This window comes from Gallus gallus, chromosome 4 (genome assembly GCF_016699485.2).
Source record: "Gallus gallus isolate bGalGal1 chromosome 4, bGalGal1.mat.broiler.GRCg7b, whole genome shotgun sequence".
In the NCBI taxonomy this organism is placed as follows: Eukaryota; Metazoa; Chordata; class Aves; order Galliformes; family Phasianidae; genus Gallus; species Gallus gallus.
In genome coordinates, this window is record NC_052535.1 from 32,707,937 (window position 1) to 32,731,901 (window position 23,965).

The 23,965-nt window shown below is 35.5% G+C and overlaps 1 protein-coding gene across 3 annotated transcripts in view; it reads right to left on the reverse strand.

The window, feature by feature from the left end:
* Positions 1-23,965, reverse strand: part of LRBA (LPS responsive beige-like anchor protein) — a 372,868-nt gene that overhangs the window by 285,859 nt on the left and 63,044 nt on the right. For all 3 annotated transcript variants that reach the window (XM_040699152.2, XM_040699153.2, XM_015276673.4), the window contains exons 23-31: positions 17,305-18,309; positions 16,089-16,264; positions 15,352-15,505; positions 14,810-14,990; positions 13,410-13,537; positions 12,949-13,056; positions 10,686-10,857; positions 9,599-10,043; positions 1,022-1,155 (exon numbers count right to left, since the gene is read on the reverse strand). In XM_040699152.2, the coding sequence (XP_040555086.1) occupies positions 1,022-1,155; positions 9,599-10,043; positions 10,686-10,857; positions 12,949-13,056; positions 13,410-13,537; positions 14,810-14,990; positions 15,352-15,505; positions 16,089-16,264; positions 17,305-18,309 (2,503 nt within the window). The remainder of the gene's footprint in view (positions 1-1,021; positions 1,156-9,598; positions 10,044-10,685; positions 10,858-12,948; positions 13,057-13,409; positions 13,538-14,809; positions 14,991-15,351; positions 15,506-16,088; positions 16,265-17,304; positions 18,310-23,965) is intronic.

Here is a 23,965-nt window from a genome sequence, read left to right on the forward strand (position 1 = left end):
ACACTGAATCCGACCTTAGACTAAAGGTACTGGAAGCACTTCTATATCATTTTCAGTCCTAATTAGCATTAACAAATACATTCTCAGATAAATGTCCCACAATTTATAAATAATTTTATATTTTATGAAACAAAAAAAAATCTGCTAAAAAAATAGTATAATATGTTGTGTTTACACTGAACACAAATTAATAAATCATGACTGCTTTTTTAAGATCAGAAGAATTGTGAAATTATACTACTTTAACAGGTCAGACACACATTTGTTCAGCTAAGAGGTAAAAAGAATACCCCAAAGAAGTTTAACAAAGATTTGTATTGTTTTCGAATAAAACATTATTTCTGTGATTTATTCTTTTTTTTTTTTTTTTTAAACAAAAGAAGGGATTGTGTTTGGTTTTTTTGTTCATTTTTCCTGTAAAGTACTGTAAAGACCTTTAAGTGTCCCTTCCAACTCAAACAATTCTACGGAAGTATCTGGTACTGGTCTTTGTTACATGCACAGATAACAAATGCAAGCCTATAAACTACTACAGGAGATTATATGACATAGATACAGATAGAGTAGTAAGCTGGATACAGAAGTCTCAAAGGCCCTTTTGTCTGACTTGATAATTTAGGATATGTTATACCTGATGCACTTGAGTAATTTAGGGGAGAAAAAAAAGAAAGAAACAAAACAGGACAGTACAAAATACTACCTTCCCAAATTGACGTGTTCTCCACTGAGAATATATAACCAGCAAGAACTATGAATAACTAGAAATAACTCATATGTAAACAGATATATAAACAGCTAAATAGCATATATATATATATATATATATATATGTCAGTATTACACCTGAATGTAATTGATAATTTCATGTCTGAAATAGTTATTTTCATCTACTCGTCTATGGTGATTTAATGCATGGAAGAACTCACCTTTATTAGGAAATTACATAAAAACTTGTTCATCTGCATTCACAATGGATGGTGGGAAAAAGGGAAGCAAATATGGAAGGGCTACTCTTACTCACCAGGAGATTCTCCTGACAAATCTGGGGCTTGTGCTGAATCTAAAGAAGAAACCACACTGACAGCATTTGCAGGAATACCCATAGCAGCCGTAGTAGAGGAAATGTTTGATTTCTTCGGTGGTACTACAACACTCCTACATGAAGACAAAAAGTTTATAATTAATACTGTAGGAAAGTTCACACATGATCCTTGTTTACAAATGTAGCACATACACTTCTGTGTCCTGCCAAATTGTTGTTCATCCTCTACTTTCTTTTTCGGTGATCTATCTTATCCTTAAACACTTCATTGCCACTTAGTTTTTACAATGGCTTAATATAAAATCCAGTTTATCAAAATCGCTGTGCAACAAGCATACAGTTACAAGATAAGAAGGATAAGTGACAAAATCTATAGTAAGGGGTGCCTAGACAGTATACTCCTTCTGATGTTCTAATGTAGAACTGACAAATAACTGAAGGATATACGATAGCTAAAAACTGCCCAGCCAAATTGGTGTGTTAACACTCATACAACTTTCACATATAGTAATATTAAAAAATATATAAAAATAAACATATAGTTAATAACGTAATTTTGAGTATAACTGTATATAATTAAAATCTGATTGACATATCAAAATACTCTTAGCAATAGAAGAAATTATCCATTTTTTATGCGAGTTTAATTTCAGGCCTTGCAGTCAGCACTAAAGAGGAAAAGATGCAATGTAGGAAGTTAGGCACAGAGATTTATCTCGTATGTTACTACGACATCTATTTATGCCATACAAATTTCAATTAAATTGTAGCACTTTATTCCAAATACCTAAAAGGCCTTGTTAAGCATACGTTAAAGGCATTTTTAATTGCAAGTTAGCTCCATAAACATGCAAAAACCCAGCTAATGAGGTAAAGAGTACAGCTGATATATAATGCACTCCCACAGCAGCGCTTACTTTTAATTACCTGGTGTTAACCGTAAGCCGAAAGTCTTCAACATTCAATTTATTTAATCACATCTTTTGTTGGCAGTACTATAACCACAGACTGAAACTATTCCCTTAATAGCTTTAAAACATTCATTTTCTAAGTAAAGTAACTTAGAAATGACCCAAATTAAGGTGTGATAATAGTAATCAAGAAGTTCTGTTAAATATTTCTAAAATCATTCTTGCTACAATGAAGAAAAGAATGTATTGTATTTGACTCCCTTCTTTGGCTCAAAGGATGTCACAGAAGCTAGACAACATTACTGACCAAATCAACCCTTCTTAATGGCAGGAGTAGGCAGCCACCATACTTGGAGGTAGTACATGTCATATCATTATAAGGGTGACTGCTAATGTTAACTATACACTAAAAAATAGAAGCAACAACACCTGAGCCCCAAGTCTAGATACTGTTTCCATACCATGAATTTCACTGGTACGTTCATGTCAGTTTCCCCCAAAAATGAACAATGCACTCAAAAGATACATTTATTCAGACCGTCTTCTAAATTATATCTGCACTACCAATTAATTCAGCATTAGCAAGGTATAAGAAAGGAATATTTTGTTCAATATTGTGTGACATCAGCTGCCTGGAAACTGTTAGTGTTAAGCAGTAACACACTTAAGTTCTGGGAGGGGCTCAGAAATTCATGCAAGTTTATTTGGTTCAAGATGCATCCACATATAGTAAATACCTGGACATTTCCCCAGTATACAAAATGCTGCGTTAACGTTCAGGTGTATTCCCTTACTGATTTTAAGCTCTTGTAACCAATTCAAGAAATACTGACCAATAATATTAACCACAATTAAACAGACACGTTAGAAATGCATCTCAACTCATACGGATTGTACGAGGTCTCAGTAAATGAGCTGGAAATGATTCTTTGCGCACTCACTAAGATACAGAAAAAAATATCTCTTAGCTGCTAAGAAATATACCCACAATTATATTGCTTACAATGCAGTACGGCAGAACATTTAGTGACAAATTCTGGTGCCACCTGTAGACATCAATTATGCATAAGTAGGTTGTGTTCGTCTAAGATATGATTCACGTAACTTAATTTTAAACTGGAAGACATCAAATTACTTTCTACAGTCTCTTCTGCAGTTAGAAAGTCTTATGTTTCCAGGGCTTTAAGTCTATGATAATTCTCTTGACATATGAAATCAGTGTGGCTGTACCCTCCACACGTCTATGAGCACTACAGATCCTATTACACAATTCCACTAAGAGCCCCAAGAACTGGGAAGCAGCTGATATTTCAAGACTTACAGGGCAGCTCAGATGCATATTGTAAAAATACCAGATACACATAACTAGATGAACTTACAACTTCAGCTATTAGAAGCCTCCCCATTTTGGATGAAAATACAGAAATGAACATGTCCTCCTGTACATGACAGTCGGTGCAGACAGGAAAGAAATCCTAACTATAAGTCTTTCATTTTCTGTACTGTTTCTGACACAACACCACATATGACCATTCCAATCCTTTAAACTTCTACAGACCTTCAGCATGCTTTAGCGTAGCTGCACTGAGGGAGCATTTTCAGTAAGTTGCAAGCTTACTATAGCTACCCAAGGAGAAGTGCATTCAAGCAAAGAAATTAGAGAGGTTTTTTTTTCTGGGTTGTGACAGCAGTGAGTGACTGCCATAGTCCCTTCTGCCTTTTAAGATCCTTTGCATACCTTCTCATTTTCAAATCTGTAGAGGTTTGGACATGCACATAAAGCTACCACTCTCATTCATTCAGTAACTTACTTCCCATCAAGAACATAAAATGGAGTTATATTCCAACATTTTCATTATCATTTTCAGTACCTAATAATGGCATTCACTTTAACGAAGATACTTAGCACCAGGCATATGGCTCCAATACACAGCTACAAAGTGAAGATGTTGGCAGACTTACTATTAGTAATTACATAACTTCTTCCCTTTCACTTTGATTCAATGAACAAAAATGCACAATTACACATTTCAGACTTTGAAATACAGAAGAACCTATGCAGTACAAAAACAGCACACATTAAAGTACGAATGCCTATTGCAGACACAGTTCCCAGATGCTCCGAGCAAGAAACACTCCCACTTAAGGTCTTCTAAGAAACTGATAGTTTTTCACACCTGATAAGTTTTTTTTTTTTGTTTGTTTGTTTTTTTCCCTAAGCTTTTAGATCAAGAAAAATCTGTTTCATGAATTCCACCATAATTCCTCTGTTTAGAGGCCATTTTAGATCTTGGTCCCCTGTTTCAAACTTGCTAAAAAGTCCAGAGACTGCTAATGACGCACCATGACCAAAGACTTCTGCTGTGCTCCATAAACATTCAACAAAATAAAAGGCAGCTGTTCAGTGGATGGAGAAATAGATGCTCCGCATTAAGAAGTCTAAACCTTGGAAGAAAACAGAGGCATAGAACAATTCACCATAAAGCTGTTTTCACCTCTAACTTCCTGTTCTGAATGGAACTTATTTTAGACAGTGACCTTCAAAGGTCAACTGAAATAACTCAAATAAAACAAACAGCATTTTTGGTGAGGAAAAAGAGAGAGCAGTGCCAATCTGAAGCTCATAGCCAAAAGAAGTGTCAGATACTGACCAAAAATACAATATAAAGAAATCTCAAAACCCCAAATGTACTTTTCTCCTTGCCTTATGGACAGTCTCCATAACTACTTCATTCAATCATTCTTCAAGTTTTGCAAGATCAACTAAAGCATCCAAATATTTTAAATATTTCATAGATGAACATCACTGCATTGTCTGTAATGTAATGTTTACTTCTATGCACACTTTCCCATCCCATTTCCACTGGAAAAGCACATTTTTGAAAAGCAAATGAAAAATTTACCACATATTCAAAGCATAAAAGCTGCACATTTTCTTTTATTCAAATTATTAAATTCTTGCATTTTTACTTGTTTGCACAGTAATGCGGTATTTTCTCTGAATATTAAGGTAGTGGGGTAATGGTTAAAAAAGAATTATTATTATTTTTACAAGATTATTTAAATGCTAATAGAAGTAAAATTAATGTTATGAGTGGAAAAAATGCATGAGAGTGGAAAAATCCCAATTAAATTCTGTAGTAAATAAACCATGTGGGAATTATGAAGTATTTGCCGTATTAAATCAGACAAACCATGTAAGTGTATTAGAAACAAATATGCTTCCAACTTCTTTCAAATAACAAGGCACTTGCTTCCAAAAAGCACAAGAAGACTTCCGTGTAGCTAAACAAGTAATTACCTCTTAAGAGTTAAATACTGCTATGTATGTGAATAAAATATTCATAAATAAGTAGCCTTGTCATGTTTCACTAGATCTACAAAAACAATATATATTTTTGAGACATCCATAAACATACATTAATTTCCTCAGAATAGCAACCAACATTCAGCAACCTCACAAGGCTAGAGATGTGTCACATAGAAGAAAACAATCAATACATTTTAGTCCTTGATATCTGAAGTACCACAGCAGTTCAGTTAACTATTATTTCTGATTGCATTTGTAAATTATAACATCTGTTCTCATAATATTCTGGTACAGAAGAAGAAACATAAACTAGAAAAACACATTATATTCTTAACACGTCTATCAAGCAGATCTCCAGCACTATTGTGAAAACAATAGTTCAATTGCCTCATTCACGTAACTACTATGTTTTCCTTTTTAATTAAAAATCAAATTTTTAAGGTTTGAAGTAGGAGTTTACAGCAAGTGAACTGATAAACGTAGGTCAGGCATAGTGAGAACTAGCCACCATAAATACATCTTAGCCAGAAGGTCAGTGTGTTATTAGTCCCAATTATGCTGAAGTATAAGAAGCCTTCGTGTTGCAGACAATTATTCACTGCTGAATGAGCACAGACCACTGAGCTGAATGCTGACTTCTATCACAGACAAAGGCTTGCACAATAATGATCTATTCTGCCAAATTCTATAAGGATTTACTTACTGAAAGCTTTCTTGTTTTCAAGATCACAGATTTCTTTGTTTTAACAAAGAAGTACGATATATATACAAATATATCATAAATTTTGAGCACATTTTTCCTAAATATTTGTTCTTTGGAAGTTGGCAAGTCTGCAATTGATTTTAAACATATTTTAAGTAACGGATTTACTTTGGGCATGAGACAAATATTCCTAATACAACATGGGCCAGGTCAAACTGATGAACTCACTATAATTAAAAGTACTTACATGAGCTCTAATTTCTCTTGACATACAGGAATTTATATGAATATAAATCTTAGTATTCAAGTTTTTAGCACTGAGCAGCAATATAGGTGACAGTATGTCTGTCCTTTCCCTAAGGGATAAGAGTTTCAATTCAAAAAGAAGTTTGTCTTGTTCCAGGCTATCAGAATGATGACCACTCCAGGGCTCCTTTGCAATGAGCAAAGACCAGTAAAGAGGATCAGAGACTTATTTTTACCTCTACTTTGTAAGTCATGAAAGCAGCCTGCCATGTCAGCATCATTCTACGGGCTCTGCTGTCTGCAGATAATACCCATTCTCTTATGTCTCCCTTTAAATACTGAAGGAGAAAGAAAGAATAAGAGACTCTCTCAAAGCCATGAGAGATCAGAGGAAGGGGAGCAGGAAGACAAGATGATAGAAAGAATCAGCTTTAAATCAACTTGGCAGGGAGACGACTTCAAATGATTTCACTCTTCAACTAATGCAGAATGCAGATTTTTGGGGCATCAAAACAGTTGAACTTCTCATCGGTGCAAAAGTACATGGAATTTAATCTATAAATTCAACATTCCCATATTCTGCCCTCATCTGTGAATATTGGACTTAATCTTGAAAACAAGAAGTTCATTCTTTTTACAGTTCAAGCCAAAAATCAATGAAGTCTAAAATGCAATAATTCCATATAAAAATTAATTTGATATCTAATACAAAATACAAGACTGGGATTTAAAAGTCTCTATTCCTCAAAACCCTTTGTTATGAGCTTCCAATAATGACATGATTATTGAATATTTCCACAAAGAACAGCAGAAGCCAGGAGATACCAAGTTCTTATTTTACACTGTATAGTAAAAACATTCAACTTAAATTTCTGCTTTTCTATTTCTTTTTTTTCTTTTTTTCTTTTTTCTTTTTTTTTTTTTAAACCTGAGCTTTGGTTATTTCACTTTCTATTTTATTTAAATTTGTTTGCATTAGTCTCCTATCCTTTTCTACAAGATTACTACTAAGTAAGAAAACCATTGTTTCAGGACTCACTGAAATTGGAACATTAATCCAGTCCCTGTGGATGCTGGGAAAAGCCAATGCAAGTCTTGAACTTTATCATGATAAACCCTTGGCACCCACTAATCACAAGATTGTATCTTCACATAAGATAAGGGGAAGATTTTTGGCATGGGAATGAACACACTCACCTAGCTGTTTGCAAAGGCTCGGAACCTGGCAGCCTTTCAGTAAGGTTTCACTCACACAGCTGTTACTGTATACTCTCCAGCTATGGCTGGGAAGTTGATAATCCTTGAGATATGAGGAGAGTTTTGATTTCTGACACAGCATTCCTGAGATAAATGCAGGATCAGAGAGATACTTTGAAATTGCCAGAGACACCCCAGTGGTAAACTGTTACATGAGAACAACTTTTAACAAAGTGTTTTTTTGTTTTTAGGAAAAAAAGTTAAATGTTAACTCACAGAGCTCATTCGCTATCAGACAATACATTATATTTAATCCAGACACAGAAAGAGAGCATCCCAAAGCCTGTTTTTCCAAACTTTCTTGATGTACTCTTCGCATTTTTGTGTAGCCCAGAGATGAAAGCTACTCTTTCCAACTCTGTTACAGTTTGCTGTAGAAGGTTTTTCTTTCCCTGGTACAACTCCTTCCCACTACTGCCACCAGATATGATGTCACTGTATTTTAAGTAATCATATTATCTAAAGATATAACCACTTTTAAGTAGTCATGAAACTTTTCTTTATGCATCATTTTAAACATAAATGTTTCATATATACAGTTACTGTATCATCTTGATTAACAGATTTACTACTAGTTAGCAACATGCATCATCAGAAATAAGGACATTAATCAGAGATGCAGGATTGTGCGTTTCCCTAACAGATTATAATTGACTAAGGATAAAACTTCCCCATCATTAAGTACACTTCTCTGCCTGACATACTCATAAAGAAAACCACATGAAAAATTCATCCAAAAAACACAGAACAGCTGGCTTAATGAGGTCATGTGCAACTGCTGATGGACCAAATATTTTATCCTAGGTCACAACTTTCTCCTCATTTATTTAGCTCCTCCCATCAAACACAAAAAGTCACAGGAAAGTAACACCCTCATGATGGTGTGAAGCAGTCAAGGTAGCTGCATGAACCCCCACGGAACTGCCTGCCCTCTGCTCTTCCATTCATAATCATGCTGCTGCCTTACTGCTTTCCTCTATGCACAGCACCACAACCCCTTCCACATGCCTGTATACATTTCTTGCCAAGCTGCTTTACTTTCAGTGACAAAGTAATTATGTCTCAAGGTCAAGTAATTTCATAGAGGCAGTTAGAAATGACTGGCAATTTGGAGAAAGAAAAAGGAGAAAAGAGTCCATCTGGGACCGTGTGTCACTGGAAAGATGAAAAGGCGAAAAAAGCAAGTAGTTCTTTACCAAATATACCACTTTTTGTGGTTCAAATCTCTGCCGTTCAACAATGAACCATAAGAATTTCCTGAAGACAAACAGTAGTCACAGCTCTAAAAATGTATGCTATGTCACATTAATTCTCCACTTATTCTAAAGAGCAACGATGGGTTTTTATAGGGAAGTGCCACAAGGAGCAGGAACAGAGGGGCATGACAGGTTATTATTCAGCATCTCTGTTCTCCTACTTTTAAGACTCTGTCTTCATCTTCCTTTTGCTCCCAAAACATTTCCTCCTGTACAGCATTTAAGCTGAACTGTAATGTTTAGTTTGAGACAAGAGCAAAGGAGCCAAGTGCAAAAGAGCCAAGTGATTGCACACATCTGTAATCTAGCCAGAGAACAAGCACCATTCCTTCTCCCGTTAGTGATATGGGGATCTGAACTGAGAAAAATGATACAGCTGCACTCAAACCACTTGCAAAGTTGCACTTTTTTTTGGGTCATCGCTAGTTTAAGCAAGACAGTTACAGACTGCAGAGACATTAGAGCCAAAGGATACCCATAAATCAGTAAACAATACCTTGCTAATGAGGGATCTCTCACATTAGATCCACTGCCAATTTTCTATATATGACAGAAGAGTCAACTTTTAAAAAGAAGTGACTGAGACATTTAGATTTAACTTAACCATCAATCATTTTTCATTTCCATAGTATTTTGTAGCATAACATAACATCCCACGAATTGCAGAGTATACTCCAGTACCTTCATGATGAGCCTATGTGATGTCAGTGGGCTTTGTACACAAGTTCTACTTATAAACCAAAGCATCCCGATTATATTAAGTACTAGTTGATGTTGTATGTGAGATCTGGTCACGTGAAGCGCCAATTTTATGTTCTTTACAGTTAGCTTAAGCAACCTGAAATAGATCAAAAATTTTAGAAGTTACATTACCTGTCAAAGGAATGGAACTGTACAGGTTGCTCAGCAGCTCCATCACCAAGAACTCCAAGAAAGGCTGGTGGCAGAAGAGCAGGATCAACTGCAGTCCCATCGGCTGGTGTGCTTACTAAGCTTCTCAGGATGTCCTTTACATTAACATTTTTTGCAGCTGGCACAGAAGCTGAAGGCTTACTGTCCTCTGGTCCTGTCTCACCTCTGTCCTCCTGAGACTTATTTACTTCTAAGGACAGGGTGCAAAGTACTTCACTGACAGCATCTGGACCTGCACTGACGCTCGGAGCTCCTGCTTCAGCAACACCACCTGAACTGTTTCTTTGCTCTGAAGCTGGTTCCTCCCCAAGACCGGAGTCCCTTCTTTGTACAGATGCTGTACACTCTGAATCTTCAGTGGAAGCTGAAGTTAAAGCACCAAGAGCAGCAGATGGATGTTCCACATCTGTTCAAAGCAAAGTCAGGAAACAAATTTTAAGTTCATTATTAACACAACCATATTCACCACATAGCTCCAAGAAAGTAACACCAATACGTGACAAAGGAAATAATACAGTATTTCCTCTTACCTACTTAGAGATTTATTATTTTAAGTATTCAATATGAAACCCAGAACAGAAAAAAATTCTGCTAATTTCTAAGAAGCTTTAAAAGATGTAACATCCAAAATTGCAGTGACAAAGAAACAGAAAATATTGACTTAACAGTGAAAGATTGAAAACAGAGTGCTCTGAAGAAGAGTAGAAAGAGAAAGAAAAATACGGTCTTATAGCAAAAACAAAAAGCTGGCAGCCTCTGCTTACACATACTGAACCATAAGCAAAATGTAACGTTTCTGCAACAAGCACTATCATGAATACTTACCTACTTCAGTCAGACTGAACAACACAGCAACATTAATCTACAGATGAGGTTGTTCTCAGATCAAAAACATTCATACAAATACTGAGACAAATCGGACAGTTTCATGTTGTTTATCTAAGTGCTTGGAATGCACACATTTCTGTGTGACCTGAAGCGGACTTCTACAGAATTTTAAAATGCGTAGGTTACATTATTTCATTTAGCCAAATAATTAACAGTTCACCTGCAGCAGAAGCTCCATTATTTTCATTCTCTGATTGCTTGAATGAGTGACTGTGGTTTGGTGGTCTTCTTTCATTCTGGGGTTCCAGAATATCTCTGTATTTTGAAACCATGAGTACAGAAATAAAATATACAACTGCCAAGGCCAAGAACTGAGCCTGTTTACTGTCCTCCTGTAGAAAAGGACACACACACACAGATTTTCCGTTACAATTTCAGTAGCGTGCTTATTTTTCTCTAAAGTATGCCCAGCGCTACCATAAGCAAACTGAAAGTAAGCTGATATGTCAACAAAGAAAGAACAATATTCTCTACTCACAATCTGGCTCACCTATAAAGCAATTGTATTCAAGTGGCACTAATCCCTTCATTTTTCTTATATGAATATGACAATGCTGACTAAGGTTGTGTGTTTTTACTACATGCCTAAAACTAGTGCAGAGACTAAGTTCTCTTTATTTACAGGCATTTGATTTACTACGTTTCCCCAGATTAGCCAAGACACCAGCTGAGAAGTACTACCAGGCACGTGGACTCAACAAAACTGAAAAAGCATTTATAAATTATTATATATCAATGAAGGAAGTGGAACAAATTCCAGAACCCAAGTTACGAGTTTGCTTCATCCTCAGACTGTCTGGATGGCTGTGCTGTAGTTATGTTTAACTTAGACAAGAAATGCAAATATTTATTTGCAATACCTATAGAACTTTCTGAAGAGATTTTAATAAAACCTTAAAAACATTTTACTATGATTTATGTCAAGTGCCTCCTCAGAGCACTCAAGAACTACCAGTGAAAGAAATGAAAAGACCTACACAGCTACGTCTGAACAGCCAATGACTTAGCCTGAGTCTGTCCGCTTTAGCCTTTGGTTAAAACAAATCTACCAAAGGAAAAACAGTTTTGTACTCTTTGGAATCACAGGAGAAATTAATAATTTGGGTCTTCAGTGACCAATGAGTAGGAAGTAACAAATCAATTTTGCTCTTTCTTTGAGTGGTTCAAGAAAATAAGTTAAACTGTCAAGTCCATTTAAGTATGATCAGAGTGCAGTCCACTACAGTGGTAAGGATTAGAAAGAATTTTCTTCCCATATGAGCTTTTACAAGACAGTTTCCAACTGCACTTAAAATAAAGTTATTGACCAGTGAAGCAGCATTAGTCCTTCCTCACCAACTTTCTTCTGCTACTTTTACAGAATTCTTAAAACAGTTCAGGTATTACCACTATTGGTGGTTAAGTGGAATCCATCCGGGTTCCACCTACACATCTTCATATCATACCAACCACAATTCTATGCACTGAATGCAATTTAAAAAAGCACACACAAATCAAACATAGAACATTTAGATGCAAAAAGAAACAGCTGAAATAAAAAAGTATATCATTTCACATATATTTGTGAGGCAGAAAAACTGGTGAATCTGATGAGCAAAAGAACAGTATATGTGTATACTGTTCTTTAGAATAAGAATTAAAAACATAAAATGAGCTTGATTTTGAAGATTTCATTATTTAATTGCCACCAATATGGAAGATTCACTTCCTGTTACTATTCTGCATGCTGACACCAAAGTAGGGGCTTGTTTCAATCAGTAATTGCTGTAAATAGTTCTACTTAAACTATGCTGAATAGCACAAAAATCATTGTTTAAATCATTATACTTGCTAAATACTCTACATAGTGTAAAGTTTCAGCATTCCATCTTGTGGCTACTAATGACTCAGAACCATTGCAGCTACTGTCCTTGCAGTATAGAGGGGTTTTTTTAAGCAATCGATCTGCTTTCTTCATAATCAGCTATAAAGTTGCTGACAAACAGCTAAGTTGTTTTCAGTCAATTCAAGCCATAAAAGCATACACAGAGACATCGAACAAACTGGTTCCTCTGAGGGGAAGTAAGGAAATTACAGTTAGTCTCAAATTTGTAATTATCTAGAGTTACTCATTTTTCAAAAAGTATACAAAAACATCTTTCTGATACAAATATATGCAAACAGACTGTCTGTATACAGCTTGTGAAACTATACATCTGTACTAGAAACAACACATTTAATATTTGAGAGCCACTTTCACCTCTGTCTGTTTCCAGTCCCAAACAATACAACACAGCCCACAGAGTTCATGCTTTCTCAGTTACTGTGAGCAGTACTCAGTTTTTGTATAATCAATTCAGATAAACTGTAACACAGTGAGTGTTCAGACAAACAGGTAAACACAGAACCTAGCTACAAAGGAAACAACATGACTGGTAACTCACTATATCTCTGAACACTACTGCTCGAAGTCTATTAATATCCATGTCCTGCAGAAGTCTGTCAAGGTCTCGTATTGGAGAAATTCCACCAGTCACAATGTCCACTGGGCTCTGTTCAAAAAAAGATTCTGTTTTTAACAGCATTTTACAAAGAATCACTAAATGAGTACACTTTCCCTCTGGACATAATACTATCACAAGTAGGAACACAAAGATCAGATAGGCATTTTGTATTTAAAGGAAAAAATCTGGCAAACTCTTCTGACAGAATTATTTCACCGCAGAAGGTTAATTATGCAAATGATAAATCTGCATCTTGGAAAAAACACTTCAGCATTTCCAGTGTTCATGCTCTTCAGATCAACTAAAGTATCAGTGGTGTGGTTATGAATTTCAAAAACCATCCCTCTGCATAGAGTAATAATTACTGACTTTTGTTTTCCTGGATTAGCTCTCATACTTGCCTTTGCTGCAGACTTTCCTGCTCCTATAAACCCCTGCACTGTTTTTTGGTTCTTTGCAATGTCTCCAATCGGCTTCATCTGTGCATGCTGCTGACACTCCAAGCAATTTCTTACTGCTATGGCACATACTTAAAGGAAAAAAAAAATAGAAAAAAAAAAAGCTTAAGAATTATCCTGGGAAATAGTATTGTCTATAACCCTTACAGAGATGCATAATACATTTCCGCTTATTAAAGTTTAAGCACGCCAATAAAAGAAAATATTTTGCTTCCATAAATGTTAAATAGTTGCAAAAGAATGCTCAAAATACTTTAATGACTAATACCAAACTATTAGAACAAATAAGTTATAATTCTAAATTATTAAGTTAGCATTATTACATACTTTTTTCACTTCTCATTGAAATGTTACCATGCATGCTATCTCATGGACTGGGGAAGGTGAAGTAGCTAAATTTCATACACTAGCAAGGAAAATACAGAAGGTACACCAGAGAAACAAATGAGAATAGCTGCTTCACAATGCTCTTGGACTAAATACTCTTACGTTACATGATACAATCATTTTTTTTTAGCTTCACAATTGTACCTGTTTTATCTTCTAATATGATTTTCAAAGGAAAAAAGAACTACCCCACCTCTATACCTGTTTGCATCCCATAAATCTTGTTCTACCTGCACAAAGTTTTAATTGCCTAGAAAGGGAGAGGAAGGCTAGTTACTGTTGATGCTCTGAGCTGCTCTAGCTCTCATGCAAATTAAATTTTTCATTGCAAAGAAATCTTACAGCATGCAACTGACATGAACACTTTCCTGCGTTATTAACCAACTGGATGCATAATGATTTTTATTATAATTTTTTAGTAATGATCACTTTGATCCAATTAGAATTGAACCCAGTATAGTTCCGGTTGTGCCTACTGATCAGTTTGATCCCTTCTGAAGTAAACATCTCCAGTTTGCATTTGTCCTTCATCTACCGACCACAATATTTAAATCTCTTTTCTAATGCAGATGTGTAAAGGTTCACAGGTTTATACACAGTGCAAGATTTCTTTTTCTTAATGCTGTAGCATTCTCAGTCTCGACTGTCTAGAGAACTTTGGAAAATGAACTATCGTGTTCATTCATGGATAAAATGAAGACATAAATCCACAACCATCATGGTTCCAAACTCACTTTAATCATTTGTTTTATTTAAACTTCTTTGAAGAGGGGAAAAAAACACAATGCATATGCATTGGAAAGTACAGTAGTAGTAAAATAGTAAAAGATCCCAAGGCATCTTTGACTAAATCTAGTCAACATAAAAAAAATAAAACAAAAAAATCCAAGCTACCAGTAGCTAATTATTTAATGTTATCAAACTTCTATATTTATTAAGTGGTTTTACTTGCTTACCCAGACGAAGACACTGTCGTAGAATTCCTCCAGATGACATATTTTTCTCAGACTCAATTTCAGTGAAGCCAAGAGAGCTTGCGAAAACTAACACGTCTACAAGGTTAATTAATCTCTGGAGAAATGTTAAAGAAGCTTCTACCGAAAGTCCTTGAGTTGCCTCAATGTTTTCCAATTCATGCTACACAAAGAAAAATTCAAAGTAACATTTACTTCTTGACAAAGATGATACTTTGTACAAATCAAATGAAGAAAAACGTAGGCTGGAAGTCCATCTTCAGCCACAAAAATTAATGATTGTTCCTAGAATATGATTGCTATTGAGATTGAACTTTGTTCCAGACCTCTGTGGGATGATGCAGCTAAGCGATCTCTTCAGGCACCCTATTTATCTTTGAGAAAACGTGGAAGTAGCTAAAGGGAGGAAAGATGCTTGTGGAAATATTCCCCTTTCCCAAAGAACAGGTATAATATTTAATATGCTATATAAAGGAAGGCATACTCCCCAAGAGAAATATTCAAATAAAATTGAAATCTCTTACAGTAGCAGACGTGGCAGCAGAAAGCAGTGGCAATATGCCACCACAAGCCATGATCATGTTGTCCATCACTTGAGAGATGAGGTGAATTGTATTGTGTACAAATATGATATTGTCACTGCTATTCACAAAGTCCATTACAGTTTTTGTAGAATGACTGTCCAAAACACAAAAGCAGGTTTCATGAAAATACTTTCAGAAAACAGTTTCATTTTTACAGTATTTTAGTATGTTTGTTTAAAAAAAAAAAAAACAGTTAGCAAGGGGCAGCAAATATCACCATAAGGTTTGGCTGATGTTCCTTACTCTAAACCTAAAACTACATTTCCTTTCAGTTCTTAAACCTCTCCAAATCACAGCCAGCTAATAACATCAAGATGTGTGATTACCCATTATTTGGATAAAGAAGTATTATAGGCTGGTCCATAATTATATGTTATAGCAAAAGTCACTGTATCAATGCATACAATGAAGTCCCCTGGAGGTATTAACTAAATCCTAACATAAATCTTTGGAAAAACAAAGTAAATACTAAGATATAAATAAATACTAAAATATGAATAAATACTATAACAAAAAACGTATGTTTGAGTATACGCAATAAAACAGAATTTTGAGTATGAGTACTAGATGTGCAGCTTTCCAATTAAAGAGCAACTCTGATAGAGTTTCAAGGAAATCTCAAGATAATCATCATCAAAATGCCAGTCTAGATCAGCCAATGGAAAACACAAATTTACCTTCTCCACATCTGTATATCTGTTTCAATGGAAAAGAGCAAGTCTGTAAGCAAGCGCTGATGCATCAGTGACCACTTAAACTCAGGAATACGAAACACAGTTGATCTAGAGTCTCTTCTCTGCCCATCTGATGTAGCAGATAGCTCTTGTCCTGAAGAATCTTGCTGCCTTGACATCTGAAAACACAATTTTTAGACAAAAAAATACCCACATATTTGATTATTGGTTTCCATGGAATACTGAAAGGCATTCAGTGTTTAGATATTGCACAAGTGTAGACTTTGCACAGTTACAAATAAAGCTAAAACTAATACACAAAAGCTGTTTATTGAATACAACAAACCTACATACTAGTCTACAGCTGCACTACACCACCTTGTCAGTCTAAGCATACACAAGCAGCAACTCAACCTTACCACAGGAGGAGTATATGTTGCTGTAGAGAGTGTTTTTCCTCCTTTAAGGAAGAATGGTGCAGAATGAAGAGCATCCATTAACAGGTATCTCTGCAGAATGGAAGTACTCAGATGCATGACTATTTAACCATGAAAAGCTGAGAAAGAAACTAAAAACTAGAGCATTGGAGCATAGCAGTAGACAACAGAAGACCAGTTTTAAATTATACTTGCACAAAAACATAAGCTGACACGATGGAGGCATAACTCCGTAAAATTTTAGTTTCAAAAATATATAGTGTGCCTGCAGAGAACCAAGAGTAAAAAATATTTTCACAAGTTCCATCAGGATGTCATACAAATTTAGTGGTATTTTTTCTGCACAAAGAATGTTTGCTACTTAATAATTCAATTAGTTACAATTACAAGAGATCAGATTGATAAGAGAATAAGTGAGTTAAGAAGCAGAAGAAATGCAAGATGAAATCAAATCAGAATATAAATATTTCTTTCAGTTCTTCAGCATTAAGAATGGAAGTACTGACAGAAATGAAGGATATAACTCGCCAAGTACTCAGTCTCTGTCAGCATCCATAAGTGGATATACAAAGAATAGAAGCTTAGAAACTTCACAGCACACAAATCTGTAAGAATTATGGCTATTTTAATAGAAGTCTGAGAGCGTTCTTTAGGTAACTGGCAAAACCCAGATACATTAAAACCCCCACAATGTGCGTGGGCACCCTTTGTTGAAAATACTAGCAAGCTAAGAATCTTCTTTTATTTTTAAGCTAAGCATATAAAGGACAGATAGACCTTACCTCAGGTAGGGTTTTGGGGGGCAGAGGTGCTTCTAGACATGTATTGGCTTTCAGTTCCAGTCTTTCTGTATCAGATGCAACACTAGAAACATCAAGCCTGGCAATTCTTTTTTCAGAGGATCCTGCATGCTCTGGTACATGTGCATTGGTATCTTCAGCTGTTCCGGTTTCACTATAAAGCACCTTTTTTTCCTCCAGCTTCTTTTTCCCTTCTGAATTTGGTTGATTCACTACTTCAGCTGCAGAACTGACTGTTTCTGATAAAGCCAGTTCTTTGTTTTGCCCATTCATGCCTTCAGTATCCTCAGATTTTAAAAGCACAGATTCAAGTTGCTGTTGTATTGCCTTTTCCTCCTTTGTTTCTTGATTTTCATTAGAACTATGCTTTCCTTCTGCTTCTGCATACTCTTCTGAAGGTAAAGGCATACTACTTTCCTCTTTCAAATCAACAAAGTCATCTTCATCTTCCACTTCCACTGCTGATCTTTCCATTCCTCCTGGACTTTCATGAGTTTCTCCTTCCAAAGAAGTTTCCATTACCAAAGAAGCTGCAGTAACAGCAACCGTTTCCTCCACAAGCTCTTGAGCTTTGCTAAGAGAATCTTCAATTGCTTCAGCTATTCCACTACTAATTTCTGAAACACTGGGTTTTATTGCTTCTGGCTCTGTAGAAAGTTCTGAACAAGGCACTACGTTTAGATCTTGTGCAGTTTCCCTGTCCTCATCCTTTAAGTCCTTCCCTTGCTTAGAGTCTGAAGGAGTTTGCTGGTCACCATCTGACTGATTTTTTTCAGTACCGGACTCCACATCACCATGGATGGGAGGAGCAGTAGCAGCTTCTTTTAATTCCAAACACTGCTTCTTTTCCACAATTTCAGCTCCTTTGCCAACTCCAGAAATTGTTCTAATCGGAGCTGAAGGACATGTCACACACCCTTCGCCTCCCTTTCCCTGGTATTCCCTGTACATTTCAGAAAGACTCTCTTTGTGCATTTCAAAGGTTACCTAGAAGAACAGAGTTGAAAGGACAAAAAATACGTACATTAATAACCACTTTCTCTGAAAAACTCAAAATCCTTATTCAAATCACTAATTTCTACTATAAATTTGTATTGGATGCTATCCTTACAATTCTGTAAAACAAAAAGTTAAAAATGAATTTCAAATTGCAAATCACTTCAACTAACAGGAAGTATTTTGTCATGGTTTGATGACTTTTTGTTATTGGTATTCCATATCATAACATCATGTAGTGCATCAGGAGTTAAAGAGTTAATGCTCCAATTCTGTGGTAGACTTGTGTCAGAAGAGAAGAACTACAAGCACCAGAGGACTTTTCATGGTTGTATTTCTGTTTTCCATTCAAAGCGAAAGAAAAAACTGCTTGCAAGTCATGAGATGTCCCCCTTTCCCTTTCTGCTTGTCTCTGCACTGTGTGTGTGCTCCCCAGCCATCTCACCTTCAGCATTAGAGTAAGGCCTCCGGTTTCAGACACTCTCTCTCTCTCTCTTTTTACTTGATTTATTAGCCTGAATTCCAAATATACCATATTATATTGTGTTAGCTTGCATTCCAGTATCATATTTAGTAAATTAACTTTCCTCCTCAGATCACAGCCACTGTAAAGTTTCGTTTTTAGGCCCATCTTGCTACCCTTTTCCCCTTCCCCGGGCATGGGTCCATGGGTGCCCCTGCCCCATTAGTCATGGAACTGGGCCCAACCAGCCCATAAACTGCTGACATATTTCTTAAGTTTATCTGTAATCTGTCTCCAAGAACAGGAACTAAGATAGACACCAGAAGTACTCAGTTTTAAAGACTATTTCTATCAAATGAGTAAAAATGTTTCAAGTTCAATATTTATACTTAACGCTAGCATTATTTCCTTGGCTAACTGCATTCATTTAAATATATAGGATGCAAATAAAAACGTACATAAAAATACAACAATGTAACATCCACAGAACTACCAAGCATGAGATGGCTGCTAACCTCAATTTCTAATAGGAGAGGACACTCTTAACTAAATAACAAGGGCACTTACATTCACATAATTTTAGTGCATAAACATTTTCAACAATCAGCAACAATAATCTAAGCAGTTTACATTAAAAAAAAACAAAAACAATTCACACCCGATAACAAAGTAAAAACGTCGGAAACTGCTAAACGATTTCAAAAATTCTACAGAAGACTTAGTCTCTACAAACTACTACCTGACAGGTAAGCACCTACTTGTCAAAAAACATAAGAATTACACATAAGAATTACAAAGTCAGGCTGAAGTGAAACAATTTTCCTACAGATGAGTCAAAAAAAAAAAAGAAGAAGAAGAAGAAGAGGAAGAAATCACAGAATCAAGGTTAGAAGAGATCAAGATCATCCATTCCAACCAAAATATTTTTCTGTAAAGAAAATTCCAGACAGAAATCTCTATATACATACTGGTAAATCTAAATTTCCCCAAATAAATAACTGTGTGATAAAAGTAAATTCCACTGGATTAACTAAGATTGTTACTTATTCTGTCATAAAATTTGGTTTATCCAGACTTTTTTGTTTAGGATTTAGATTCTTCCATCCTAGAAGCGTCTATTTATCCTCTTCATTCCAACAAAACTGAAATGGGCTGTGAAACTATAAGCCTAGATTTTAAAATAAGCTGCAGCTGCATTTGTTGTGTTTTTAACTGTTTTTTCTTCATTGCAAATATGTATGCAGACTACTACACTTTTTTAAATATACGGATACACCACATTTTCTTACTCTTTCACATAACTTGTTCATTTAGATCTCATGTGAAAATTTCCATGTGTATAGTATTCAAGGAGATGATTCGTCAGTAGGAAACCAAAAACTAACTGTACAAGTTAAAACGGTACTAGAAATCAAAGTTAACAAATTAAAGAGGAGCAAAGATAGAAGAAATGTAAGATATATACATATATTTGTAGCAGGTTGCATTGTCACTGCTAGTTTTTTAGCCAACTACTTTTTCCATCAATCAAACATGTATTAATGTACTGTAGGAACAGCATACTGTATCAACATGAGCATTTTATTAGTTCAAGTTGATATAACAGTGTCTAGCAACAGAACAGAGAAATCCTTCCTCTGTTTCAAAAAAAATTCATTCCATATTAGTTCCAAATCATATGTACAAATAAAAAAAAGCATAAATGACAATAAAGAACTGAAAGCTCATCCCTCTATCACAATGAATCTATTAAACATTTGGTTGCAGGGTATTGCTAAATAGCTTTGGACATTTTTAGTTGTCATTTTGTTGTTGTTTTAGAAATACTTATTTCCAAAACCCCCTCTGAACTACCCCAAAGCCAGGATATCAAAGGTGACCTGAAGACCATCATGTTAACAAGCCCTTCTTTTCAACTTTTAACTACTTCTCAAAAACTTGACTAGGTAAATATGCTACTGTTGGTCAAATGCACTGCTTATGAACAGAAGAAATCCTGACAACTGGAAGTTATCTACAGTCAGCTTTCCCCCTTTCTCCATCTCCCTGTTGTTTCCTCCATTTCCAAAATTACTAAAAAGCCTTATTTCAACAAGTAAAAAGGAGGTAATTAACAAATGAAAATACTGTATGCATATACTTTTGAGTAATCAAAATCATTCTGTGCTACTCTCTCTTTTAGAAGTTTCCCATCAAAAGTTCTTTTTGTTGGGTTTTCTTTCTTTTTTTTTTTTTTTTTGTGATAACTTGTCCCATCTTGAAGTCACATTGGTTCCACAGATTAATTTTGCATGTTAACATGTGAAACAAATAATAGGCTTTGTGGTTTTGTTTTTCCAACCAAGACAAGTGAAAAATACAAGCACAAGTTCTAATGACCATACAGATTAGAGAGGCAACCAACTTTGCAACAGGTTCTTCTCCGCCTAGCTTGAGTCAAAAGTTAAAAACGTAATGTACAGTACAGGGATGGAGTATAATTTCACAGTCAGTCTCACTTGAAACAAGGAATAGACAACCGTTTGGATGCCATTACAGAGCACCCCCTTTAACATTCTGGAAACCAAACTGTACTCCTCAGTATTGTTAATCGCTAATACCAAAAAGAATGTGGCAAGAAAGTCAATACAGACAACTGTTATCTTTACAGATGGGCAATGTAAACTTCTGGGCAAATAAATCCAAGCATAATCTGATGAGAATCTATATTGATTGAAGAACAATGCAGGGAACTGCAAGGAGAGACACACTGAAAGAAAATCAGAAAGCACAGAATTGCAGGAGTACATCACACACACACACACAAAGTCACTTAAAAAGGAAACAATTTATCCTTCCACCATAAACATCAGAAAGGTTTCATGTCACTTAAAAACTAATAAATTGAACAATGTACTTTATATAAAAACACAAAGCAACAAACATAAAATTAGACAGATTACAAAATGGGATTTTTCAAACTTGCACATCAAATCTGGGGTTTTCTTGGTAGTACAGAAATCATGAAATACAGCTTGGCAAAACCCAACTTTTCAGCATGCCTGTCTAAACAGTTCCACTTACTATATAGTTTTGTAATTTCATTTGACAGAAAACCAAGAAATAGTGGTAGCACAACAAAGCCACTGGATAATTCTTCTCCTGCACTTTCGTTCCATGACATGGCATTTTGGAATTACACAAGTTCAAAGCCAAATAATACACCTCACGAAGAAAATGCAAATATTAACAAAAGCAGTATGAATAGGATGCAAAATGAAACAGAAATTGAGATTACTAAATACAAATAGACTGAGATAATATATAAAAGTATTAAACATTAGGATCTGCAAACCTGCAACCATTTACAAGAAAACAATCACCTTGGAGAACCTTAAATGTACTTGAGTCATTTTTTATTTTCCTTAAGGCATTTGCAACTGTAAAGCTGATAATACAAAATTAATTACTAGAAATTGTTCTAAATTGGTGAGCTAAAAGGCCAATCATTAATCTTCACCATCATTTGATGGGTAATCCATAGCTGTTTGCAATGCTTGGAATGCAACTCTACGCACTACTAGCTAAAGACACTTGTGAGCTAATAACTGCAACATTTGCCTCCACCATCAATTTTAACTTAATTTGACATCCAACATTTACTAATTGGCAAGGAGAAAAATTAGCATACAGCAAGGAAAAAGGTTAAGATGATTGACATTTGCATTAAAGAACATAGGGAAAATATTTTAACTACATGATAAAATTCTGTCTTTTTTCCCCACTATCAAGTGGGCAATTCTGGAGAGGAGAAGAAGCGAACGTCTGCCAGACAGGTCAGACAATTATACAGTACTGCTGCTTCCCTACACAGTCTGCTCAGCACCAAGCAATTCCTGTGCTGTTGATGCCTTCAAATCCAGAAGGCATAACAACTTTTCAATAACTTAACAAGCACTGTTTCGGTCTGTTTTTCCTTTTCTCCATCAGAAACTTTAACTGCTTAAACGTGAACCTGATCCTCAATATCTGACATCAATACCTAATTTTCAGTTCAGTGAAGGGAAAGATATAAAGGTACTGTGTGCACCACACACTGACTTAGAGTCCGTAACCTACTGACCTAAGGAATCTTTGGCTTACTTCTGAGCATTTAACAGAAGATGGGTAAGAAAAGCTAATTCACATGTATCGTGCAGGACACCAAACATAAGTTTCTCGGAGTCATCTATACTTCTATCAAAAAGCATTCATTGACATGAAGACAGAAAAAAAAAAAAATAAAAGGTGAAAACTACATTTCCATGTTCCTACATTTTCACCTAAGTAGTAATACTTTTGCATTTTTTCTACCTAGATTCAGAAATTATATAAATGCAAATAGTTTCTGGAATAAGAAAATACGTATTAGTCAACATATTCATAGAAGACTACAATTATCTGAGAGAAAAAGTTGTAAATCAGCTGTGGACTATTTTCAAATCCAGTCAAGGTATATCTTTACCATTAAATCACTATACAATAATGAATTGAAGTAGAATACCAAACACATCTGCTAACTCTGAATTCAGAATGTTTTAGTTTAAATTGCAAGACATTAACATCCTATCCTCTCACGGTATTTCCTCTCTCTTTTCCAATCCTGCCACCATTCCTAAATTCAATAGACAGTCAAATTCTCCACAGAATACTACTGTGCCTTGAATACGTTTGATATCTAGTTATTGACAAAAATATATCATATCTAAATCTAGTGTTTACCACTGTTCATGTCTTAACACTCTTTTCTTCCTGGCCACAGCTTTCCTATCTGTCCCTATGTCGTCGGAAGCCCTGTAGCAGAATACACAACTCAGACCAGAGCTATTTTCTTCTTTAGTCCCCACAGCCACACAGAACACAGATAGCAGCAAGTGTGGAGGAGATTTGCCTCACACTCAGCAGCAACTGTAAAGCAAGCCACTAACAGTTCTCAGACCTGCAGAGGAAGGTCCCATCTTCCAGTGTTCTTCTACCAAGTGATAAAGGTGAGAATCCATTTTCTCTTCATGTCCTCTCTGCCTAGGAACACTACTTCATACCTGTTTGACACTTCTTCACATCAGTTCTTTCCCCTGCATTTATGTTTCCCCATTTCTTCTCTTAGAGATCTTTGACATTTCTCAATCAGTAGTAAATGTCTATTAGACTCTCTCTTTAAGGGCT